Below are 27,668 nucleotides of genomic sequence, written 5' to 3'. Positions count from 1 at the left end.
AAAAGTCCCGTTTTGCATTATTAATTTATAAAGTCCGTGAAAAAATAAAAAATCTTAAACATCCGTAGGCATAATATAGCATGTATATGTATTAATTAGGTCTATGATAGTATGTATTAAGCCTAGGATTCTTCAACGGGTTAGGGTAGGTTCTTTATGCAGACGAGAAGTCACAATAACGTGGCTGAAATATGTTGACCAAACCACACACTAGAAAGTGAAGGGACGACGACGTTTCGGTCCGTCCTGGACCATCGACTTGAGAATGGTCCAGAACGGACCGAAACGTCAACAATAGGTTCTTTAGTTACATTTCAGATTAAATAGAATGCCAGTTAATTCAGTAACACAAAACGTGAACGTTTGGAGGTCCAACAGTACGCCTTGCTACATTCGACCAAATAGTTGCTATAAGTACTATGATCTTCTGTATTTATACCGTCATTTCAAGGGCCACTTCTAAATGACAACTCTGGCGGTGGCGCACGTAAACCAACTGAAGTATACTTTCAGTGTACTAGTAATAGTAAGAGCTCCAGTGTAGTCCACACCGATAAACTCAAATGGTGCAGAATGGACCACTCGCCACCCCTCTGAGAGCCGGAATGGACCACTTGCCCCTCTGAGAGCCGGAATGGACCACTCGCCCCTCTAAGAGCCGGAATGGACCACTCGCCCCTCTGAGAGCCGGAATGGTCCACTCGCCCCTCTGAGAGCCGGAATGGACCACTCGCCCCTCTGAGAGCCGGAACGGACCGGGATCCACTTGTGGCCATCCTGTCACCGAAAAGTTCTACACTTTCTCACTAAAGTGTATAGTAATTGTTTATCTTGTGCAATCTAGCTATTGTGCCTTGGGGTGACCCGGTCTCCAGTGCCGCTTCCACTATGAATATGAAGTCGTGTGAGTCTTAGGGTATGTTAACCCAATGAACTTTATGAAGGAGTAGAGTATGATCGGAGAGAGAAGGTAATTGTGCATAACGACGCATTCATACACATCTTATTAGTCCACTGCCATAGAGTCCCAACTTCTTACTCGGTTCAAGTTTCTTAATGGTCGTAGACAAAGTTGGAGGGTCAAAAAATGTATTAATTTATTTCATTAAGAATATCGCTTAATTACGTCTCAATGGCTGGGTTATAACAAGGATCTGTGATTGTTGTGGTAGAGGACATCACTGGCACGAATATTTTAACATAAGAATAGATGAAACTGAAGAGGGCTTATTGCTTCATGCGAAGCTGCTAATTTGAACAATTAACCTTGGATCTTCATTCCAAAATATGCATATTTTAAATTGACGAAAGGGCATGGCCCTTGCCAGTAAATATACCGAATTGTAGATGAGGAGTCACAATAACGTGGCTGAAATATGTTGACCAAACCACACACTAGAAAGTGAAAGGACGACGACGTTTCGGTCCGTTCTGGACCATTCAAGTTGGTTGTGAGAATCGACTTAAGAATGGTCGATTCTCTAGTCGATGTTAATGGTGTAAATGGATTTTTATAGAGTACATATCATGATTTCTTACAAAATCGTCAAATAGGGAGACCTTTGACAAACCGCGGCTTCCTGTCCTCGTCGACACTAGATAGGGGACCCTCAGGTAAATTTAGGTAAAGGGAAATATAATTATATATTATTTTTGTTCTTATAATAATTTTTTAAGATATTCTTGCAGAATATACCCTTAGCACGTGTGAAGACTTCTCACCTGTGATCAGCTTATATCCAGCTTTTACATACCTGTGTGGACACTCATTACATCACCGTATTGCAAGTTCTTTACATGCTCTACAGGTTTGGTGTGTGCGCGCGCGCGTGCTCAAGGCAATAGTTATATGAGGAAGCTGTAGCCTAGCGGGGCTCAGTACCTTGTCATCGCCAGCCAGGACCACTGTAGCACACTCAGTGTAGTGTCGCAGTAATCTGGCTCCATCTCCCCTCCTCCTTGCCATCATCAACAGAATCCCTTGAAGATCAATCTGCCGGGACCTTCACTTCAGTCATCTGTAACCACTAGATAGATCATCTACACTTCAGACTTTTCGCTCCTAATACTCACAATTAAGCCTGCCCAAGACTTTTTCCCCAAACGCCACGTCTGCCTCAACGGTGGGTACACATTACTATTTTATACATTAATATAAATTGTAACTAGCGCTCACCGGAGCTCCGGAAGCACTGCCCCATTGGATAGGAGTCAAAAGTAATTATCAAAGAAGGCACCAAGCCGGGAAGGCTATGTAGCACCATCAGGAGTCAGAAGTCATCTGCTTCTATACCTGAATATACTAATATAAATATAAATATCGGCGGTTTACATTTCTTAGCAAGTTTTCGCCTATCAAAACTAACATCTGGAATTTTGCTAAGTTAGGTAGCTAAAATTTTTCGGTATATAGCCAGGTATAGTTGGGTATAACTATATACACATCCGGGTCTTTTTCTTGGGGGGGGGGGGGTTCACTTTCAATTTGGTTATTTTAATGTTTTAACCTCTGAATTATTTTTGAGTGTTGCCGGCAGTCAGTAGCGGTTAGTTTGTGTACCATGTGCTCATCCTGTGAGCTGTAGTTTGTTGTGCACCCCATAATTATACTGTGAGTGGTAACGCAAAAAGATAACCCTAACATTCTGAATCTATTTTAGTGATACTTAAATGTATTCTGATTCTATTTTAGTGGTACTTAAATGTATTATGTATGTTTAGATCAAGTTCAAGTATGTTTATTGAGACAAGGAAGAAATACATCTCAATGGGATAGAGTAACTTAGGCTATTTCTACCCCCCTACGTGTCTAGATCATGTCCTCTTTATTTACCATTTGTGCAAGCACGCATATATATATATTTTTTTTTTAGTATTTAAAACCACATCGTTTGGTTGTCAAGAATTTTGTTTAAAGTTTGCATTGCCATTTACAGATGCGTCTGTTACTTGTCAACGTGTGTGTCATTTTGTTGACATGTGCTGTCATCAAGGCGGACAATACGGCCGACAAAGAAACCTTGGCCAAACATGACGCCGTGCTTAGCAGTATGTATTCTACTCTCTTGTACTAAACTGTATCGTACACACACTCACTCACTCACAATGTAACTAAATATATAATATAAATGGTTATGACCCAATTAAAACAACTCTTGTCATGAACAAATCCACAAGGGCCGTGACGAGGGTTCGAACCCTTGTTCGATCAAGCCCAAGTACAGGCTTTCTGTCCCCAACAATGGGAATTTAACAAAAATAGCCACAGGTACAACATAAGCATTCCTAATACAAAATGAGGAGGGTATACAAAAGAACTGTTGTTTCCAATCGAGTACCAGGTATGACTGATACTTGGGACAAATACAGTGGTCATAGAAATTATTTTCAACAAACCTCTTGCTCTCTTCTTGCTGGGGTTTGATTCTTGAGTGGGGTTGAAAGGTACAGCACATACAGGTACATAGTACTGTATGTACAGCACTGCATACACTGTTGTACATTTGAATTTCAACACCATACAACCTACACATATTCCAATCAGCTACAGTATTTACAACATTTTGAAGCATATATAGTTGTTAATCATCCAAGATTGCTGATGTGATACTCAACATATGACATCATCTTTTTACACTTAAGACAATTTAAGTATCACTAGTCTATGACACAAGTACAGTAAATCATTAAATATCTTATAATAAATTTATTCTTATATTTAACCTCCACAAGCAGATACAGGTCTATGATAATATAATTTTCAAGATGTATTTTTCTCCTACACTTCAGGAGTTAAGTCTTCATTCTTGAAGAACAATAACAACATCAGGCTACTGATACAACTCGTCCAAGAGCATTTTGACAACTCCCTCAAATATCTGTTTTCTGTAAGTTGCATTTTAATCTTTTAATACCCAAATCAAAAATTTAATATACCCTGTTCTTTGTTTTTTCTTCTATAAAATTGACTGGACTTCACGTTTTGCTTCAGTGTTAGAACAGATTATAAAAAGCATACTTTCAAGCAGGTTAGAGTTATCGGTAAACACGGTACTCGTCTAGTTGTACTCGCCTAGTTGTGTTTGTGAGGGTTGATCCCTCACTCACAACTGAGGGATCAGAGTTCAATTCCTGAGCAGGACAGGAACAGCTGGGCATGTTTCTTTTCACTTACCTGGGACCTGGGAATTAAGCAACTGTTGTAGGTTGCACCCTGAGAAAGATCAGAAGTTGGTCTAGTAGAACCTCGATAAACCTAAGTACTGCACAGGCGTCCTGTCCCTGACAATGGGAATAAAATAAAAAGACAGTACAGTATCTCTGTACCCAAAGTCAGTATTCACTTTTATTTCGTATGTGTGAGTTGATTTGTTTCAGTCACATTAACGAGACATTCTCTGCTTACTTGACGGGTGTTCATGGGGCATAAGAAATATACAGTATGTGTTTAGCAAGGTCAAAACGAGCCAAAAGCAAACTTGGGGGATTGACTGTGGATGTTTCGAAGATCTTGGATGGTTGAGATGATATCAAGTGAAAAATTGAATTAACTGCATTGAAGATGCAAATGAGGCTTGGAAATAATGTAGGAATTAATTATCTATAGAAGCACATCAGAGTGTTGGGTGCATTGATGGTAGCTATGTGGAAAATACATGGCTAAAGATGTTAATGCAACATGAACAAAATTTGCAGCTACCATGGCACTTCTGTCGCTATAGAATACAAGGGTCTCTCTTACACTAGGGTGCGTATTTCTGATGTGGACACAGGGATAAGCCCTTCTACCATGAGTAGCTGCCTAGTCGAGACATACACGGATGCACGCTGTGATGAATGTGCAATGGAACTGACATTTAATTACTTTTAACTTACCCCCAGAGCAAGCAGTATGGAAGTCAGTATGTAGAGCGTCCTGGTCTGGCCAAATATCTATTAGAGGCAAGTGACAAGCAATGGAAGAATGCTTTTGATGTCCTAAAGAAGTTCCTTCAGCGTGGTGGTACCTTTGAAGATGGTAATTTTATCTTTAATGTCACAGGAAAGGTATGTACAGTATACAATTTATATTTTAATATTTATATTTTTGTTGTATTTTTAGTTATGTTATTTTAGGCAAGCACCTTTCTACTGTAAAATTAAGTAATTGAAGAAATAATGGGAGAGAAAATGAGTAGTTATAATTTATTTTGTGATTATAGATGGATGCCAAGATATTAAGATTATTAAGAGACTGTCCTTACTAATTTTGCCTTTATATCTGGTGCCCAATCTTGTAAAAAAAATAAAAGGTAGTTACAGAAGCAAATATATTAATTGTTTACAAAAATGTTAGTCAGGCTAACGTAGAAAAATGGAGGTAAAAATTTTTTTTGGAGTGTAATGAAAAGATAAATGTTAAGAAGTTTTGGCCACATATTCAAGAACCTTTGAGTTCATGAAAGCAAGTCAATTACTTTTATAAATAAAAGATCCTAAGCCCCCATTTCCTATTTTTCCTGTGCACCATACTAGCTATTATGAATGGGCAACGTCCATGAAATAATACAGAGATCATGTATCTCTGACATTTTTTATTATGCATATTTGATAACTTTGGAGGTTTCAGTAGTGAAGCAATAGTAATCTTAGTGTCTAATCTAATGTATTAGATTACAGACTGTATTTAAGAGATCACAGATAAAATTTGTCAAGACTGTGTTTGTAACGATGTTAATCTTTAAATATGAATTGTGCATGTATACATTTAAGTATGTCAAAAGAAGGCACCACACCAGAAAGACTATCACAGGGCATTCAAAAGTTCCTAAGTGGGTCTCGGTAGTACAGTTGGGTTCATTCTCGACTCACAACCAGGAATTCTGGGTTCGAATCCCAGGCAAGATAGAAATGGTTGGGCATGTTTTCTATCACCAAATGCTTAGGTGTTTACCTAGCAGTAAATAGGTACAAAGGAGTTAGTCAGCTTGGTTTAGAGTTGCATCCTGGGGAGAGTCAGTGGTTCAACTTTGGGGGCCCTCAATATAAGCCTAACATGTATATATATACCAGGCTGCCTGTCCTTGACAAAAACAATAAAAATATGTGTATGAATGTAATTAACCAACAGTTTTGTGATATAATATTTTCCATTAAATTTCTTCAAGGGTGAACTTTCTTTGTACGAAACTGCGGACATCAGCGACAGATATGTGAGCACGTTGAGAAATGTTCTGGACGATTCTATGAACTTATCCAAGAATTTGAACAAGCTTTACCTAAAAACATTTAAAAATCAAACAAACTTTGGAGATCTGGAGGTAAAAAAACAAAGCTTATTTTACATACAGTACTTTCTTAGGGTAAAAGTAAGAACTAAATAAAATTTATGATTCTGCATTTAAATAAAAATTGCCATCTTTGTTGGGTACTTAGATGTATATAAAGGCAAGGCATTTTGGATATACTGTAGTTCTTACTGAATGATATTCATTCTTAGTATATATAACACATGGAAGGTGAAGGGACAACAACGTTTCGGTCTGTCCTGGACCATTCTCAAAACAATTGACTTGAGAATGGTCCAGGGCGGACCGAAACGTCGTCGTCCCTTCACCTTCTAGTGTGTGGTCTGGTCAACTTACTTTAGCCACGTTATTGTGACTCATCGCCTGCATATAACGCATGGAATAAGGTACAGTATTCATGTATGATAATGTGTGGCAAACCTTTCTTGATCTTGGGGATTAGACAAAATGTCAAAACCCACAGAGAAATTTAGCAAAACCAATTATACTACAATACTAGTATATCAATTTTGATAAAAGATTTTGGAATGATAATGAATTTATTATGACACCATATTTGCCAAAAGTTCTTTCAATTTTATGTATAGCAAGAGTTGTATTTTTTACTGTATTCTTAAACTTTTTAAGTTTTACTCTTTAAAAGATGGGGAGGGTGCGCGCGTGGAGATGGGGAGGGAGGGTGTGCCCATGGAGATGGGGAGGGGGGTGTGTGCACATTGAGATGGGGAGGGTGTGCATCAGAAGTCTGGACACAGGGTTGACCTGGTCACAACCAGGTGTCCCATCTATATTACTATAAATAAAACACCCTTATCTAATTAATCTGGCCTAACCAATCTCCCCAAAATATTTTGCACTGGCCCCCCAGCAATCGACAAACATATTAATTTTGAAATAAACATACCTGTACTTTAATTTTCAGTATGATAGAGCTAAAAATCAATAAAATATATTGTCAGCTCCGGCTACAGTTAAACTTGAGTTTTAGTACTGCAATATAACGTTCAATATATATTGCAAATATATCAGGAAGCAAAATCTCATTAAAAAGTTTGGCAGTCCAATAATTTAACCGGAGTTTTATGTACATGAATACAGTATATTTGCCAAATGTTTGTTATTCACAATGAAACATTGTAATGAATCATTTGCTGTATTCAACTGATTTCTTTAGGTTCAATTAGCTCTCTTTATTCAGTTGTGATGAACTGTTTTACTCTAGTTAATTCCATTTGTTTTTTTAATTTTGTAGATATCCCATTATTTGACCGACAAGCTTGAGGAAGAGGCAGAGCGTACACGTGAACTGGCCGGCCATGTTGTCACCCTCCAGAAGATGAACAGCCTTGGTGTGGCTCTCCACCTGTTTGATTCCCACTTTTAAATTTCGTATTCCTATTGCTCCGATTCTTTATTCCAGACTTGGAAGAACTATGCTGCCATGTATATTATTTTTATTTTTTTTTGAGGTCATTATAGTTATTATTTCATTCAATCTTATTTACATGGAAATTCATGGCACAAAAGTTGCATCTGTTTTATCAAAGAAATGTATAAGTGGAAAGGAATAAGAAAGAAGCATATGGAATACATGGGATTGTAGAGGCTAGCAATATGTGGGTTAAGAAAATTGTCCTGTATTTCTTTTCCAGCCAGGTCTACATTATTTTGCTTTAACTATTTGTTGCAATTATATTGTGACCTCAGTAAATAATTAACAAAGAAATTAATTGCATTATATATATAACTACATACTGATATAGTAGGAAGATGACTGACATCAGCCCGGAGATCAAGGACACACCCCCTTCATTCATGTTATAGTCTGTGCATATATTCATTACTTTGACCCTCTTTACTCCATTGCATTTCTTGATAACGTGTTAATACCGGTACTCGAAAGCACATTGAATTAATATTTTTTGCTTATACAGCATACATAAATATAGCCAGCAAAATATTTAACCTCTCATTATGATACTACATATCTATTGTTATTATAACTCACCACAGTACATCTAGAATTTGCAGATTGTATCATTTATTTGAGCAGGTGTTAAAACATCTACAACTTGACCCTTTTGAGATTTATGACTAAAGTGTTTGTATTTTAATATATGCATTTTTTCCAAAACTATGAAATGCACAAACCATGGCTCCTGTAATATATATATTAATGTTGTACCAATATTAGGACCATAATTCAAACAAGTACTGCACAATACTTTAAAAGATAAATGTTGTTGTTTCTGTATCATTTAGTAATAGTACTAACAAAATCATGGTGTTTTTATTTCATCCACACACAATAAAAACTTTTGGGCTGATCTATCTGCAATAAATATTTATTGATCATGGAGTTTAAAAGCTCCAACACAAATATTGATAAATACATTTAACATAACAACTGATGCAATAATTTATCTTAAACAATTAAGAACAAATGGTATATATGTATGTATAAGATACAGATAAATATATATATATATATATATATATATATATATATATATATATATATATATATATATATATATATATATATATATATATATATATATATATATATGAAAAATACATAATCAACACTATTGACTTCCCACTTAATTCTCATAATACCCCAGTATAGCACAAGCTGGCAGAGGCAGCTTAAAATGCATCCCTGCAGCAGTTGAGCAGATTGTCCACCTGCCTTGACTAAACGTCGACTTGTAACTGTATCACAAGGTTCTCGTCTTGGAAAATAATTTAGTAGGTCAAATTAGTTTTAATAATAACGTACATGTTAAGTGAATAAATGTTACTTTTTTTTTATATTTTCCTTCCTACTGCAAATCCAGTTTACTGGGAATTTCTAAACTATTCAGAAGCCATTTGTATTTTGTAAATTTGTAAATATATGCACTTACCAGATCAGAATCCTTCCACTGCATCTGATATTTTAGTGTATGGGGTTCTGTTATAGTGGGTTTCTACTACGTTTCTACCTTACAAAATCCAATACTATATTTAGATTTCTATTGTATGACCTTAAAATATCAATACTGTATTTAGGTTTCTACTGTATGACATTATAAAATCAATATTTATGTTTTTATTTTATAACATTATAAAATCAATATTTAGGTTTCTACTGTATGACATTATAAAATTAATATTCATACATTTCTTTTTCAAATCATCAACTATTCAAGCATCAACACAATCAGACCTGCTCCACCATTGCTTTGCTAGACGAGTCCTTTGATACAGCGGTTGATGATGTCCAGTTTTCCAATTAGGACTGTCGATTCTCCTTCTAATTTAACATCTATTTGTTTCAATTCGTTTCCTTCCACTTCTTTAACCGAGAATGATCTGAATACAAAGAATGTTAAATAATGTAAACCCTCGTAATATAGAATTTAATATATAATAAAATATTTAATTTGCAATATACAGTGCAACCTTGAAAATGTAGATTCATGTAATAGGTTCCACACCTATCCTGTTTATAACTCTTCTCTTGACATTGTATTACTTTCACTGCAACCTGTATGGCGATAAAATCAACCAGGCTGCAAGCAGCTGCATCAAACAGTCTGGTTGATCAGATCAGCAACCAGGGAGCCCGGTCAGAGACCTGGTCCTTGACCGGGCCGCCGGGACATTGATCCCCAGAATCTTCAACAGGAAGATGGTCACCTTTTTTCATACTGCTTATGCTATCATGGTCTCTTGTCCTTTGATGAAATTAGTTTTAAATACAGTAAAGTTCATAGAATGCAGTAATTGACACCCCATTGGTTTACAAGCTCAAGTTATAATTACATCACATACATTACATAAATGTTTAATTGCACACTTGAATTGCATTCTATTTCCAAATGCTCAATAACTTACTATACTACACAGATGCATAGATCTCTAACCCTGTCCATTGTGGACAAAATGAAATGTACATCTTGGTTAGCACATTTGATTTATTAATGTAGATAGACTTGTCCTTTCAGAATCATACATATACTTAAATTGCAAAAATAAATAAAAAATTATTTATGCATAAACTAACCTGATTTTCCAGCCATTTTTTTCAGTATCTGTTACCACCATAGGCTCACAAACAGAATTATCTATCTTTTCCTTCTTTGACCCACTTATTCTCCTCCTCTTAGGATAAGCATTATCTTCCAGCAATTTAGAGCCAGTCTCACATTTGAGAGTTAAGAACCTGAACAAAAAGATTAATGATTAGTACACAAAGTTACAATATTTAAACAATATATCTTACTTGTGTGAAGTTTTTGACAAGGGTGGGCCCGGAAGTGGTAACTTTTGTCTCTCACATAAAACCCCATTAAGGTGCCGAATCCTACAGTGATCAGAACATACCAATACGCATTCAGAAGATTGATAGATACTAACCAAACGACCTCTGTCAAAACTGGCAAACCCCCTAATAATACCATACAAAAAGTAAGACAAGGGATGTGATGATTAACACTCAACAAGTTGAGACATTAAAGTTTTCGTGGAATCTTTATTCACTACTGGGAAGGGAAAGAACTGAATTGACATTTTTTTTCCAGGGATATTCCTGCACAAGCCCTAAGTCTCTGGCTGGCCCACTAAGTGTTGCTTGTTTCTGTTTACTTGGGCGGAGTATGAGTATTTATGACTTGTATGGTCGCTTCAGTAAGATTTTGCCATATGTGTTTAACAACGTCTTCTGCTCTGTTGAATCTAAGTTGAAATCTTAATGAGTTTGTAACTGTGCACTGTGTTAGTTAATGTTCCAGTGGTCTGTCGGGCATTTCTCCACAGTGCTGACATTTCCTCTAATCTTCCGGAACCTGTAAGCCTATTTGAATTGGCATTGACCGAGTTTACCTGTGGTTTATCTGTGATCAATTTTGAGTTCCTCAACTATAGCTGCCCTGGTCAAGGCTGGGCTTTTCAGGGGATTTGCCTAACCACTGAAGCTATTTGTACTAGCAGCCTATGACCACAACCTAACTGATAATACACTATTGCCTAGCAACATCCATATCTATTGTCCTAATGCCCTAATTCTTCCTAGTAGCTTCCCATCAGGAGGTTTTATCACTGCATAAACCTGTTACTTGTTCAACCCTAACCTTCTCATCTCCTTTCATGCTTTCATAAACTGTTCCACTCTCGCCTTTACTTCCATAGGGGTGAGTCCATGCATTTTTCAAGTAATAACTTGGTGCCAAAAAGCTTAACCCTGAGACAGTGGTTATCATCATATTGTCATTTGCCTGTGTGAAGAAAAAAGTTTCTGATAGAATGATACATTTACATACAAAAATAAAGAAAATGGAAATGAAAAATAATCTGTCTTTTCTGGTTTCATGCACAGTATGCGGAAGCAAAGTGGTGCAGTTTTCTGAAAATTTCTGAAAATTTGTGGAGTATTTTTAGACTATTTTTCCTTGTTGACAAAATCCTGGGTTCTGCCTGACAATCCTAGTTCCTAATTTAGAAGTCATTTAGTCTTGTCAATTCCAGAAAAGTAAAATATAAAAGAAAAATAGTTTTACAAACTTAAATCTTAAGGTTGTTAAATACAATGGTTTTTAATGCTGTCTAAGCTGTCATTTAACCTAGACCTCGTGTGTTAACTAAATTTGATGTTAGCGGCAAGAAGGATGAGTTCCCCCATTTTGGCAAGTCTCATCAAGTGTATTAAAGTTTAGGTTATGTGATGATTTGAGTGCACTGGGCTGTACCTCAGAGGAGGATTTGACATTATCATAGTCTGTAACCATCTCTTGTACTTGTATTCATTAAGAATGGGAGAAAGAGCCCTACCTTTACACGGCCTGATAGTCTCCCACACAATATCCAACTCGCACCTTTAATTTGTCCTTCCCACCTACCCATTCCAATGTTTTAAAGAAGCAAATTATATTTCTCATAATTTCTTATAAAACTTCTGATTAGATTTCTACATTTAACACTTACATTTTTATATTGGTTTCCAATCACAAAGCATACTTGGGAATGACCAGGGAGCCGGTCGGCCGAGCGGACAGCATGCTGGACTTGTGATCCTGTTGTCCCGGGGTCGATCCCGGGCACCGGCGAGAAACAATGGACAGAGTTTCTTTCACCCTATGCCCCTGTTACCTAGCAGTACAGCAGTACAATAGGTACCTGGGTGTTAGTCAGCTGTCACGGGCTGCTTCCTGGGGGTGGAGGCCTGGTCGAGGACCGGGCCGCGGGGACACTAAAGCCCCGAAATCATCTCAAGATAACCTCAAGATGATTATATTCTTAATATGTACACTGGTTATGTTCATTTAGAGGGGGAAACCTTCACCCATAATGAATATATTTTCTACGCATGCACAATGCTGACAGTTACCGTTGTGGGAGTTTCAAATACACTTTCACCATTAAAACACATTTAAATAGTCCCTTCTTTACAATATAAAGATCATGCAATTATAATTCAAATCAGCAACTGCCAATAACTGCAGTACCCTAGGAGATCAACATACAGTGTGATGATGAACAACCAATGACAAACGCCTAATGATATTTAGTATAAAAAGCCAGCACACTTCAGATACTATGGCTACAGCAGAAGGGGTTCGGTACAACGTGGTCAAGTTACACAGGAGCACAGTACACTGTTCAGTAATTAATCCAAAAAACTGAGATACTGTATTACTGTACTGTATTAAGTGACAATACAGTACAAGACAATTAAGTAAAATCAAAAATTAAATTCACAAACTTGCTATTAATACACTTAGCATCTGCTGCTGATATTTCATATATGAATATGAAGAAGCAAAGAATACAAACATTACCTTTTGATTTCAGATGCATCATTAGTACTTGTAGAAGGTCCAAGCTGCAACACTAAGCTAAAAGGCACAGCTGGTCCACTCCACTTGTAACACACGGTCACAATTAGTTCCACTTTCCAGCTTATTCCACACACAAATAACCTAATGATTAAAACAAAAAACTATGTTAAACTATAAATAAATAAATAAATAAATAAATAAATAAATAAATAAATGTTTATTTAGGTAAGGTACATACATACAAGAGATTTTACAAAGTTTGTTGGATTAATAGATAGAGCTAGTACATGCAATGCCTAAAGCCACTATTACGCAAAGCGTTTCGGGCAGGAAAAACATTAATGACTAAAGCTTAATACTAATGGGTATAAAGAATAAAGAATAAAGAACTAGATATAAAGTCAGGCGATCAGTCACGATAATGTGGCTGAAGATATGATGACCAAACCACACATCAGGAAGTGAAGAAACGTCATCGTTTCGGTCCGTCCAGGACCATTATAAAGTCGATTGTGATACAGCTTGATAATGGTCCAGGATGGACCGAAACGTCATCTATTCCTCACTTTATATGATGACCAAACAACACATCAGAAAGTCAGCCACAGTAAGTGAAAGAGGTATAATGCTATCCATAGCCACATAGCAGTAAACATGCAATAAAAATTTTTTATGAACACATAATTGATAATGGTCCAGGATGGACCGAAACGTCATCTATTCTTCACTTTATATGATGACTAAACCACACATCAGAAAGTCAGCCACAGTAAGTGAAAGAGGTATAATGCTATCCATAGCACTATACCTCTAACTAAGGCACTAACACAATTGCAAAACTATTTGGTGTTATCTGCATAAGGCATTAATGATATATTATCCAAATGCTATGAAACATGACATGGTACAATGAACATACATAAATGTATATCATTATGCAGTTCCCATTTTCAAGGTGTTGGAAAGAACTTAAAACACCTAAACACTACAGTAAATGCACCCCCCAGGCAAGTCAACATAGAAAGGAAGGCGGTTGTGCAATGTAACTTGAATACAAGTTTACAGAAAAAGTCTCCAGCCTTCACATCTCCCAAAAAGCATTTACTATATTCTTCAGTGATAAAAAAAGGTCAACTCAAAATCTTCCACTTCTACAGCAGCCAGTGTGACTAAAGATGACACACCAATCTTTGTTACCCAAGTATCATCTACATCTTCAACAGTTTGAGACCTTAAGATCACCCACTAGGTTGGAACAATTTAAATGAGGTGGTGGTGAATACCAAAACTATCAGTAGCTATAAAGGCTTGTACGACAAAGATTACGGGGGTAGATGGGACACCAGGAGCGTAGCTCCCATCCTGTAATTAGAAGATAACTGCCCTTACAAACTATTGGTATCTACAGACATTAATAATTTTACTGGACCTGACAGTTGTAGGACTGACTGTGGTTAGCCCAAGGCAGCCACCTCCAGTGAAGGCTTCACTTGTAACAATGTTTAAAGTGGCAGATTCTTCTTCCTAAATATAAATAAATAATCTACTCAAATTACTGGGATTAACATCTGTTGCTTATTTGGTACAATTAATATTCATATATATGGCACAATATAATGAGAATTATTATGTAGACTAATTGATAAAATCAGAGATCAAGTCTAATTAAATTAACAAAGCCCTAAAATGCTACTGCAAAAGGATTTAATATTTATTTGAAAACTTATATATATTTTTTTTAACAAACTCCTAAGGTGACCAGAGCATTTTAAAATTTCCTTGCCACTGTTTGATTATGGGCTATTCATGGCCTTGCCACCTCTTGGGTGACTTAATCTTCATCAATCAATTGACTGTTTGAAAATATAATTATCAAATGAAGCAGTTAAGAGTTTAAAATGCTATATAAGCATGCGAGTGAAAACTTTATTAATTAAAACATACCTGAGACCAGAGAGGCTGGTACTGCTGCTTGCTCAGATTATGCCATGGGTCATTGCTGTCAATCTGCAAAAAATGAATTTAACATTCAAATATCCATTTACGTTCAACATTTGTATTAATAATCTTTGTTTTAAACCTACGACTGAATGACCTGTAAATATTAGGCTTTTTCATTGTCTGTGAGCAAGGTTATATTATGCATTACCACATGGTAATGCATTACCGCGTCCAACAGCCTGGTTGATCAGTCCGGCAACCAGGAGGCCTAGTCGACGACCGGGCCGTGGGGACGCTAAGCCCCGGAAGCACCTCAAGGTAACCTCAAGGTATGGTGGGCAGCACAATACTTCATAAACTAACTGCTCTATCTCTGCCACCAATAGATGACTCTCAGGCTCAAATGGAAATACAAAAATTCTTTGATGTCAATTTCAAATGAATGGTTAACCTGTAAAAGCAAACAAAATTTTAACATTTGAATGCCATTGTATTGTTTCATAAATATTAAGAAAATGTTATACAGTACAGTGATGATTTTTATTAGAGAAATAACTGAGGTGCTACAGTTACAAATACATAACAGATCTTTCCAAAATCCAGATCAATAAGCCCTACACAAACTACATGTGCACATTTTGTTATGCAGAAAGCACTCAAACTAATGGTGAGTAATCTATACTACTGTGTTTTGTCCTAAATGCCAATTGGCTAGTTTGACATTTTAAATATGATCTTTTACAAAATAGGCCTCCAGGGAAACAACCCCCCCCCCTCACGCACCTTGTATAGCTGCACACTCCTAATCACCAATCATCACACGCACACTAGCACCAATCACGAGACATTAAGAGGACCTTAACAGTATATCAGTTTACCTCCTGCACTTTTAAAATTTCTTATTAGTATTTACTTATAAATGTTTATTTAATACTATTAGCTTGCACATTCTTTTTGTATATTCATTTCACCAATTTGATTACATTTTCATCTTACTAAGATGTTACAAACTGATCTCTATTCCTAGTTTATGCAATTCTACAAATGTGACTAATAAAATCAATTATTAGTCAAAATCAATACTTCAACTCACTTCACCTAATATCTTTGTCCAGTTTATTGTATAATAAATTTGTTTACAGCACATCATCTTTTAATTCTTCTATTTCTATTATTACCCTTAACTCTCCATTTACACTCTTAATTGTTAATTTAGAGCAAATCTAAATTACATACTACAGTCAGAATCTGACGAACCTCCATATACCACGCCTTGCATATTCTCTAACATGAATCAATTACTGTCACCACTGTCTAATTGGTCTATGTTTGTTCCATGTACAATTATAATTATTTAGAATTTGTATAAAAATTATGGTAACATACTGAATATCTTTCACTATCCATAATCACTTCTATAATTCCATTTTTGTCTATAAATTCTTTCTATCTTATGCTTAGCCAACAAATTCCTAGGCTCACATCAATCAATTTCTCACTAAAATTCACTTCTATAATTACCCTCAGTTTGATTAAAAATCTTCATTATATCCACTTCCAGATCACTGCATGAAATACTGAATCCTTTACAAATTATCATCCTATACCAAATGAACTTTATTTATAAAGTTCCTAAATTCATCTCAGTTTTGCCTTAAATTCCATATCATGACTACTATCCCATTTCCAAAAAAGCATGTATCACTTATATATGCAAGCATTCGTGATATATTCCACTCCTTGTTAACACAGTCATTTGTACTATTGAGTAAAGTACTGGTCAAACGCAGTCAGCTCGCAACCGAACAGACTCGGGGTTTGATTCCCGGGTGTACGATAAGACATTTTAGACACCTAGTAGTAAACACTATCAGTACTCAAGACTTCCAGCAACTGTTGTGGGTTGCATTATGGGTTTTCTTGGGGAAAAAATTCTTGGGGAAAATTTTCTTTCTGAAAACTTGGGGTTTTCCGAGTTGCGTCATGTGGAATTTGGATGAACATAAGAGGGGTTCTGGTCCCAGAATATGGGAAAACCATATACACAATGTAGGTGGATTCAAGTACACCACAAGGCTTCCTCCACACACAATGTTCTATTCACTACGATGTCACAGAAATGAAAGTGTTTGACAAAATTTATCACACACTGAAAGTGTGTGTTAAATTCATTCAAAGTTATAAGCCAAGAACATTTCTTTTAGCCAGAAATCAGCCTGCAGCATGCTTGAGCAACTCGGCCACATCAAGGAAAAAGACTGATATGGGAGGTAAAAAACCATGCCAATTGCTAAACATATTTCAAAACAATATATAACAAAAAATTATATAATTTACATCAGAATGAATATATCTAACACAACATATGATCATACTTTTGAATTAAATCTATGTATAATCTACAGCCCTCATTTTTTTCTGGTAATATACTTAGCAGCCCTCTACTATTTTTTGTGTGTGTTTTGCATGCTTGCAGTGTTGCAGTCACATCAATACTATAGTTCAACAGCTACAAATAATGTGAGTAAACCTGTGAATTCTGCTTTTGAGCCTCGGCAAGAATTGGAGCATAATTCTGGTCAAGCCTACCTGTTCCATGAACCTTTTGCCGTTTCCTTGATGTGGTCTTAGCATGTAAACCTGTGGAACTGCTGGGGTGGCTTGGATGGTCACAAAACAAGAGCGAAATTCATCTCTGAAGTTCTAAAATTTTAAACTCCTGACAATGAAGCTTCTAATTCTCTGTATGGGATATTTGAAACGGCTTTGAACCATTTTGTGTCAGAGAAGTGGATCTTTGGATCAACATATGAAATGAATGTAACATTTTAGTCCATCCAGGACTCTTATTGAGTTGATAAGGGTTCAGGATGGACCGAAACGTTGTCACTTTCCTTTCTTTCCATATATGTTCGCTAGATTTATTAACAGATTTTTATTAAAATGCAAATGAAGTACCAAGTTAGCTTATGGCAGAAGTATATTACAGTTAGCATCAATTAAACATATAATAGCCATATCTCACAGGATAATACTTTATTATATTAATTTCTTTTAATCTAATGCAAAAATATCCCTTCCATATTATAAACATGATTGCATAAAAATTCATATATATTGCACTTTAAAATTAATCCTAACCTTCCCTTGCAGAAAATATTTTTCTCCAAAGCCTTGACAGAAAGATGTCATGAAAGGTAAGAAACAAGGCCCATGATGTGCAAGATAAGGGGCCAAGGATTTCCACATCTTCTTCTCAGCTTCTACAAAATTGTCTTGAGTTTCGTATGTCCAACCTTGGGCAAAAATGGCCGCTGATAACTTGTTAGCTCTTACCACCTCTAAGGCCTGAAAATATAATTACAAATCAGTATTAATGAATTTAAACCCTGACCGAGATTCAACATACATTAATGGATTAGATAGAAAAGATATTAATTTAAACAATTATAAAAATTTAAATAATTGCCAATTAAATGCTTTAAGTTTTGATTAAACAATACAAATATTAGAGGAAAGCCTCCACTCAAACAGATATTGCCACATATCGGAAGATGAAGAAATGATAACGTTTTGGTTCATCCTGGACCATTATCAAGTCATGTGTGTAAACAGTATGTTCGAGTATGTGGTTAGGACGAGAAGTTAGTCGTCAAGATGCAAGTCTCACCCTAACCATATACTGTACTTAGAACTTGATAAAGCACTCAGGAGAGTGCAAAAAACTTGGTGTAACTTCTTACATAAAATAATAGTACAGTATTAATATTATACCCATCCATTCAACATACAGTATTTTCCACACTTGGCAGAATCATGAAAAATTGCCACTGCAGCATTTTAGCAAATCAACCACAGCTTGATCCTTCACTTTATGGACTTTATGAAAACTTCTCAGAAATTATTGGGTAAAATTTCACATTCTTACTCCATCAAAACAACTACAGTACTTACTCTTCATATCTGTCTGTCCATCATCTTTGTCTTCCTCATTTCCTACCCAAACTTTCATTTTTCCAGTCACTTTCCTTCCAACTCTACTGCTTTATTCTTTGCTTACACATATTCCTATTTTGTAAAATACCCATACCCAAGGTATTTAAATCTCTCACCTGTTTCCAGCACCTTTTTTTTTAATTGCCCCAATTTCACATACAGTACAGTGTACTCTTCAGTTGACCATCCTTGCATTACTTTCACCGACATTGATTTTTAGAATTATCTCCTTACATACATCAGAAAAACTTTCAAATAATTACATCCAAACAACTATAGATACATTACACCATGCCTCACTACTCTAGCAACTTTCCATTACTTCCCTTCTTGCCCAACACTTTCCACCGTCCCTCTCAATTCACTTCAAGAATGTGTATATCGTTATCTTCACACAAATTAAAATAAAATGGAGTTACTGTTACTTTGTAAGTGTTAAATTTTCCACCTTCGTAGAAGTTGCGGCCAAACATGTCAAGCCCCACGTAAACCTGTCCAGCTCGCTCACCAGCGGCTTCTTGCGTACGCCTCAGGTGATCTTCTGTCCAAGTGTAGTTCAGGAAAATTCCATCACAAACATCAAAAAATGCCCTGTGGAAAAGTACAATAAATAATAAATTTTTATTCAGGAAAAGTACATACTTAGTTGATTTACAAACAATGTGGGATTTCTAGAAAAGAGCTAGTACATTCAATACCTAAAGCCACAAATAAACATAGCGTTTCGGGCAAAATTGGTATATTTGGTAATTGATAATATGGTAATTTTGGTAATTAATTACCAAAATTAGTAATTGATATATAGCCTACAATAAGCAAACAAATTTTTTTAAAATAAAATACAACTCTTGACATTAAAATCTGAGTCGTGAAATAAAAATAAATTGATTGTAGAAGTGTTATAGAGCAGATTACCAAAAATCATTTACACATCAGCACCTACATCAATTCAAAGCATTAGACAATTGGCCATGTCTTACAGAGTATTTATGTTGCGAAATTCTACATTTTAAATCTTTAGATGTTTGCCCAACATAGAACTTATTACAGTCTTTACAAGGTATTTTATAAATGACACAATTATCACTACGAGGGCTGTTCCTAACTAATAGCTTACCAACAGTATTTTCGTAGCTAAACAATATATGTATATTAAAAAGTTTCAAGGCCTTGACAGTATTTTCAAACCTAGCGAAATATGGTAAACATAACACATTCTTTGGGCGAATTCTTTCACTGCATATATTATTATATGTACGACGTGCTTTGCTACGGCAAACTTCCGAATTTGAAATGTAGAATTTCGCAACATAAATACTCTGTAAGACATGGCCAGTTGTCTAATGCTTTGTTTGTTCATCTGTCAGAAGATGCTCACCAAATTGATCGGGAGATGGCTTCTTCAATTGTGAATTGTAAAAGCACCTATAACAGAAACATAATTGAATCTGCTTTGATACAGATCACAAAAGAAAGTAATTTGAACATTAGCATTGGTTTATATAATTTAGATCCATTTTTAATAGATCAATTAAAGGGCAATTTGTGTAGGATCATTGGAACACATTTGTCTAACTAATTCATTGTAAATATTTACTATCTTATGCTATGATTATCCATGTGTGGGCCTGTGTGTGGTTATGAATGGGAGCTGCATCGGATGGGCCAATAGGCCCTTTGCAGTTTTTGTGCGGCTCATATTTGTGTCCACTTATTGTACCTCACCTCACTCCACCATTCTCTCCTGCCTATTTATGTCCAGTACTCGATATGTAAAACCACTCCTTCTGAAGATGTATTAATATACGAAAGTACTTAAGGAAATTCCTGTTTCAATTTTCCTCTGTGGTCTGACACTGTCACATTTTTAATCACGTGTTTATTTTCGTGATATACACACATATATACTGTATATATAATATATATAATACCAATATAATGCCTTTTAAAGACATATGAAGTAAGAAGCATAGCATTTGTAACCATTTTTATCTCTAAATACTTTACCTGTTAAGATTGTTTAGCTCATTCTGCCAGAGTAATTTTCCTTCAATGGTAACACTGTCGTACCATATCACCAAAGCATCAGGACATGACTCTTTCATTGCCAGTGTTAACTTCTTCACAAAATTTATCAATTGTCCAACCTGCAGAAAGACTGTAATGAATTTACTAGCTTCATGTTAATTTAAACAATTACATATTGGCACAAGTCCGCTAAAATAGTCTAGACAATACGTCCAAAGTAACAATTTTTTAAATTTTTAGGTTTCTCTGTTGAGGACAAAAACTACCATTAACTAATTCACCTGCTCAGGATCTATTTTATTTTCGATATTGAAGAGCCATCCTTCAAATTTGTGATGTCTGGCTATGTTAACCAACTGAGATACACAGGTTGTAATCATTGCCTCATCTGCCAACATCCGTTTACAAACATCAGCACCTTCATTCCACTCTGTGATGAATGTTCCTAGGATACAAGATAGAGAAATATTAGATTGAAAAATCCTGTTACCTACTTACACAGAACATCCAAAAACCTGGTTTACTACAATAATCCAGTAATCAGGTATAGTTCAACTGCATCAAGGTAAATAAGGAAGAAAATCATATCTATTAAAGCAAAAATATTATTATGAAATACTAAATTAGTTAAAAAAATTAAAATTTAGAAGCAATGAAGCTCCTATCAATGCATTACAGAATGTTACATAACATTTGCTAGAATGTGCTCTGTCTACAGCAATTATTGAATAAGCAGAAACAAGCATAGTGTTTCCAGTTCACTGTATCAAATCAAATTATATCTTCTAAAGGCATTTATCTGAATTAAAATTGCTAATAAGAAAAAACAAGGTATTCAATTTTCCTTCATGCAACTAATCAATAAATGCCATATAGTAATTTGTTACAGCAAAAGTTAAGAGAATTTAAATTGAACTATGTAACAGAATTAAATCATTTTTGATTCACACGTGACAATATACTATTCAAAACGTGATTTTAACGTACCCAAGACTTTAACCCCATGCTGGTGTGCGGCATTGACCCAAGACACTGGGGGAATTGTAACAAGGGAATGACTGAAGTACACGAATGTATCAATTCCTGACCAGTGATAAAACCTGTAAGCATCGTTCTTTTTGCTTCCCTTATAAAACCTGCAAAAAAAAAAGTAATAATAGTTTAAGTTTGTAATAACATGTGCTTTCATTATTAGTAATAAAATCATTGCTACACCATGTCTCGTACTCATGGAGAAGGCAGTACCAGCCAGGACAAGAATTTGAAGAAAGAGAAAGTTAAGATAGTATCATGAGAACAAAATTTTCACCTAGGTCTACTTCTCCATATGCAAGCCCTCCTCCTGTTTTGATATAGTACTTATAGGAAGGATGAGGACCATAGTACATATACCGATGTACATCGCAATTAGAAAATAAAAATCGGTACTACTGTACTGTATTGAATTTGGAAACAAGAAAAGATTTTCTACTTATATTACAAAGACAAACTAAACTAACCTAATCTTCTTAGGTCTAATACATCCTATCTGAGGAATAATATAGTATACATGTGTGCTATACTAAGTCTAGGAATATTTAAGTGTACTTGCGAAAGTGTTAAGTGTACTTTAGCTTAATTTTTGTCGGACTCTTATAAAGTGAATAGTACAAAATTCTACTCTCTCTCTAATTGCATAGTACATCAATGTTTGTACTATGGTGCACATAGTTACAAAAACTACTATATAAATGGAAGGATGGGTTGCCATATGAGGAAAGAAATATTTATAGCCAAGCCATATTATTTTAAACTACAAGTACTGTAATTAATTAGTTTTAGTTTTTCAAAAGCAATTTTTTTAACTCTACTGGTAAACCAGTGCTAACTTGTTTCCTTTCTAAGATTCAAACTGAATAAATTAAAACCGAGTTATGTTTAAATTTTATATTTTTTATATCTCATTCCCCTGATCATCTATCCATATGTGCCCTTCATCCATATGTACACTTCAACCATATGTGCACTTCAACCTTATAAACCCCAGCCATTCTCTTGACATTTATAATTAAAATTTCACTCTTAAAAATTTAAATTAGGGTAAAAATAATCCTTACATAAATGAACCTTTTAAGGTACCAGTATTTCATTTAATATTACACAAAACTACAGCAACTGACCACATACCTGTCTTCTAAGTATCCACCCATCATATCATGACAAATGAGTGTCTTTGGATGTGATGGAGGATGATGAGAAACACGAGAGAAAAGTTCCTTCTCACTGACAATCTCATCATTTACATGGCTTTGCTCAGTCCATTCTAGAAGTTCATCCAAAGTTTTCAGTGGACGAAGTTCTCCAGCATCACTGCCCTCTATTGGTGCCATTGTCCCCTTGTCACAACAAAATGCCATTAAAATATAACCAGACTGGTGAGATAGTAGATTTTTTTTTTAAGCTCTTTACGTAAAAACCTACTAAAACTATATCTCTGCTCATGCTTTGATGCCTACATTCCAAATCAGACAAAAAAAAAAAAAAAAAATAAGAGGGTCTGGGTGGTACAGAACAATTCAGTTCATTCTCAACTCTCAATCGGGAATTCCTGGTTCGAATCCCAGGCAAGACAGAAATGGCTGGGCACATTTCCTATCACCTAATGCCTCTGTCAACCTAGCAGTAAATAGGTACCCAGGAGTTAGTCAATTTGTTAAGTAGTTGTATGGTGGAGAAGGTCAGTAGTAGTAAACAGTCTCCGTGGTGTAGTGGTAAGACACTCGCCTGGCATTCCGCGAGCGCTATGTCATGGGTTCGTATCCTGGCTGGGGAGGATTTACTGGGCGCAATTCCTTAACTGTAGCCTCTGTTTAACGCAACAGTAAAATGTGTACTTGGATGAAAAAACGATTCTTCGCAGCTGGGGATCGTATTCCAGGGACCTGCCCGAAACGCTATGCATACTAGTGGCTGTACAAGAATGTAACAACTCTTGTATATATCTTCAAAAAAAAAAAAAAAAAAAAAAAAAAAAAAAAAAAAAAGTTCGACCTTGGCAGGAACCTCAATACAAGCCTAACATGTATATATACCCTGCCTGCCTGTCTCCTGACACAATTAATTAATATATCTTTACTAAAATCCACAAGGTTTTAGTATTTGTTGTAATTTATTGGTTATCATACTGCCTACTTGCTAGGCTCATAATGATATTTTTTATTTATAAAATACATGTAGGAACATGTCACAGAAGGTACTTGGTAGGTACATTAATTGAATAATCAGGTGGAAGCACATATAAGGGATGCGAAGACAAGGATCTGGATATGAGGATGGAGTGAAGGAATGGTGCCCAACCATTTCATAATTCAGTATTAAATTAGTATTACTGTACTAATTAAATTTAGTATTACTAACCATTTACAATAGTAATTTAGACAATATACAGTACATCATTGTCATAAATTTTAATTTTGCCTCTAGCTCTTATCCAGTATTCTTTTTACTAATGATAATAAAATGCCAACAATAAGTAATTATGCACCCTATACATATCCTGTGTATAATATTGGAAGCATTACCATGTTATTATTTACAATATAAGTAACTCCTTGCCTAGCCATGTATAACATAGCTCAAGGTATTATAATAATAAAAACAGGGCGTTGGAATGGGCCGACTCGTTCATCACCGGGTTACAGATGCTCTTACAGTAATAATAATAATATTTATTTACAAGAAGGTACAATGGGTATGTGAGATTTCATAAAATTTGTATTTTTACATTCTTGCAAAGCCACAACACGCACAGCGTTTCGGGGTATAGCTAAAGATATACAGTTCTATATATGGATAAACTACATTTCTTAGCATACTATAGCTAAAGAAATTACAGTAGGTTGCCTGTCGAGGGGACAGACAGCCTGTGTATGTATATACATTAATTATGTTAGGCTGTTATTGAGGTCCTTCCCCACATCCCCCTCAAGTCAAACTAATGACCACCCCCAAGAAGCAACTTCGCAACCGTTGATTAACTAACTCGTAGATACTTATATTCTGCTAGGTGAACAGAAGCACTAGGTGAATGACAAATGTACCCAACCATTTCTGCCCTACCTGGGATTCAAACCCGGGATTCCCGAATTCAAGTCGAGAATGAACCAAACTCTACTACCGAGAACCAGTTTGAACAATACAATCTTAGCAAAATACAGTATACCAAACTTTGTTTATGGCGAGCTTATAATAATATTTTATGTATATAAAATAGAGGATTAATGCTTCCCATTGCTTGTAGGCCTACCATTACCTAGACCCTCAATTATGGTAACTACTGTACTGTAAACTAGCAAATAACACCGAGCCGTATATTTTTGTGTAAAATAATTACAGCACAGATAAAGTCAGGTGATCTTATCTAAATAGCATAAAAGCTACTCTAACTTTTTTTTTTTTTTTTTTTTTTTTTTTTGAGATATATACAAGAGTTGTTACATTCTTGTACAGCCACTAGTACGCGTAGCGTTTCGGGCAAGTCCTTAATCCTATGGTCCCTGGAATACGATTCCCTGCCGCGAAGAATCGTTTTTTCATCCAAGTACACATTTTACTGTTGCGTTAAACAGAGGCTACAGTTAAGGAATTGCGCCCAGTAAATCCTCCCCGGCCAGGATACGAACCCATGACATAGCGCTCGCGGAACGCCAGGCGAGTGTCTTACCACTACACCACGGAGACTTTTTATTTAGTTAATTTATTATGCACCCCATACATGTCCTGCAGATGGTAATGGGAAAGGTTACAAGTTCAAGTTCAAGTATGTTTATTGAGATAAGCAATAAATACATCTCAAAGGGATAGAGTAGCTTAGGCTATTTCTACCCCCCATAGGTTACAAAGGGAATATAATGGGCTCAGGAACTTAATCCCAAAACTCGCATCTAAGCAAATTACAGTCTTGATCAGCTAGTTACATTCTTTAACCAATCGCAGACCAACACACATGGAAAAACTATTAAACCTTTCCCCTAAACACACACCAATGATGAAATACACAATATACATAACTGCAAGACATGCCAGTTACTTAATTCATCCTGTACTTGTCTCGACTTAAGTCCATTACAGATGTGATGACATATAGCAAATTTTGTAAAGAGCTCATCAAGATTTTTAACTTCCATACCTAAATGAATTTTAGGAACAAGTCCTCGAGCCGCTGTAAAAAAAACTTTTTCCCCTACCGCCTACAGCATGGGTATAGGGTGCATAATAAACGCAAATAAACCCCACTAAGACAACAACGGAACAAGAATAATAAGAGAGTTGACAATTACGTGTAACTGAGGCAGAAGGGGGGCGAGAACTAGACGAGATAATAACCACCTCCGTCACTCACTCGCCACAAACTTCCTGTGTTATATCACTCTACCATTACACACAGGATACCAATCTGTCCTCAGGCTGGACATGGAACCCTTGGTGGTGGTGGTGGGGGGACCTCTGACAAGCCGCCGGCTTCCTGTCCTCATCGAGGCCACTATAACAGCGTTAAAATAGCCCTCAGGTAGGTTCCGGATATCTTCTTCTTCTTGAGAATAGGTGCAGTTTGCATGAAGGGGTAACCCTCCCGATGACTGCACCAGGACAGATGTAAGGAGACGCGTTGATGGTAAAGAGGAGAAGAAAGTCAAAAGCGGTAGACGTGATGGGCCGTAGAGAGAGGAGTGGCGACGAAAACAGAGGCGAACGTCAGAGGGAGACTCCCCGCACCGGGGGGCGGGGCGTCATGGTCACGGTGACAGCTGATCCAGGCACGGCGTAGCGGTGCGCGCAAGACGGGAACTAATATTTCTCCGGAAACTTACGGTACGGAAAGCGCAAGCGGTACGCCTCCCAAACCACCCACAGGTCGGCGGGCAGCTTGCCATCAGGCTGGACCCTCGGCTGAGACATCCTATCCGGCACCCTATAAACAAACTCCTTCTTTGACGACACCCAGATGGTTGACGAGCACCACGGGATCGGAAGCACCCGGGCATCCCGATAAGGGCCCAACTCCGGACCCTCACAGGGCACGACCCCAGCAGACGGGACTAGGCAACCCCCAGACCGGGGCAAGGAAGGAGGGGGAACAGCAGGCGCGGCAGCGACCCCACCACAGGGCACAAGAGCCGAGGCTCCCTGGCGCACATCTTTCCGCAACTTCACAACGAGGTCCCGACCATCAGGGACAACCCCCCACTGTGGGGACCCAACAGCAGGAGACGCAGGAGGGGGGGCACAGGGAGCAACGTCGGAGCCCCTCACAGCACCATCATCCTCGGCGGGGGACGCCAGCTGAGCACCATACTCCCCCACCTCCTCCCAAGGCACACCACGAAGGGGGGAGACACTCCGAACCCGCCGCGAACGCTTCGAGACAGGCCGCACCACACCACGCCCAGCAGGCCCCGCCGCAGGCACAGCCTCCACCGTCATATCCACACAGGCCACACCCGCACCGTCCGAAGAGTCCACAGAGGCCACATCACCCACACTGTCTACATCATCCACGGAAACAGCCTCAGAACACCGACGCGCGCGCTTCTGCAAAGGAATGGGAAGAGCAGAA

General features: G+C 36.8%; 2 protein-coding genes across 2 annotated transcripts; one reads left to right on the top strand and one right to left on the bottom strand.

Annotated features, from left to right (window-relative positions):
• The first annotated feature begins 1,868 nt into the window (after positions 1-1,868).
• Positions 1,869-8,569, top strand: LOC123755340 (ferritin light chain). The gene is made up of 6 exons (XM_045737876.2): positions 1,869-2,123; positions 2,937-3,048; positions 3,790-3,887; positions 4,882-5,046; positions 6,147-6,299; positions 7,540-8,569. Exons 2-6 carry the CDS (start codon positions 2,937-2,939, stop codon positions 7,669-7,671), a joined length of 660 nt encoding a protein of 219 aa, XP_045593832.2. The 5' UTR covers positions 1,869-2,123; the 3' UTR covers positions 7,672-8,569.
• ENGase (cytosolic endo-beta-N-acetylglucosaminidase) lies at positions 6,362-26,861 on the bottom strand. Its single transcript, XM_045737875.2, has 12 exons — positions 26,392-26,861; positions 23,240-23,448; positions 22,061-22,209; positions 21,355-21,518; positions 21,053-21,192; positions 19,471-19,636; positions 18,191-18,397; positions 15,053-15,115; positions 14,538-14,632; positions 13,109-13,249; positions 10,339-10,497; positions 6,362-9,644 (listed from the first exon to the last, which is right to left on the bottom strand). The coding sequence occupies exons 2-12, from the start codon at positions 23,440-23,442 to the stop codon at positions 9,518-9,520; spliced, it is 1,614 nt and encodes a 537-aa protein (XP_045593831.1). The 5' UTR covers positions 23,443-23,448; positions 26,392-26,861; the 3' UTR covers positions 6,362-9,517.
• Positions 26,862-27,668: the final 807 nt, after the last annotated feature.

The sequence above is a fragment of the Procambarus clarkii genome, chromosome 20 (assembly GCF_040958095.1).
Source record: "Procambarus clarkii isolate CNS0578487 chromosome 20, FALCON_Pclarkii_2.0, whole genome shotgun sequence".
Taxonomy (NCBI): Eukaryota; Metazoa; Arthropoda; class Malacostraca; order Decapoda; family Cambaridae; genus Procambarus; species Procambarus clarkii.
Note: the sequence above shows the minus strand (reverse complement) of the source record. Positions and strands in the feature narration are given on the sequence as shown.

Excerpts from the sequence above, each read along its gene's own strand:
- LOC123755340 (XM_045737876.2), top strand. The coding sequence starts at position 2,937 with ATGCGTCTGTTACTTGTCAACGTGTGTGTCATTTTGTTGACATGTGCT. Across the intron at positions 3,888-4,881 it reads CCCTCAAATATCTGTTTTCT|AGCAAGCAGTATGGAAGTCA; the intron begins GTAAGTTGCATT and ends ACTTACCCCCAG. Across the intron at positions 6,300-7,539 it reads CAAACTTTGGAGATCTGGAG|ATATCCCATTATTTGACCGA; the intron begins GTAAAAAAACAA and ends TTAATTTTGTAG.
- ENGase (XM_045737875.2), bottom strand. The coding sequence starts at position 23,442 with ATGGCACCAATAGAGGGCAGTGATGCTGGAGAACTTCGTCCACTGAAA. Across the intron at positions 18,398-19,470 it reads GAAAATTTAACACTTACAAA|GCCTTAGAGGTGGTAAGAGC; the intron begins GTAACAGTAACT and ends TTATATTTTCAG. Across the intron at positions 14,633-15,052 it reads ACCAGCCTCTCTGGTCTCAG|GAAGAAGAATCTGCCACTTT; the intron begins GTATGTTTTAAT and ends ATTTATATTTAG.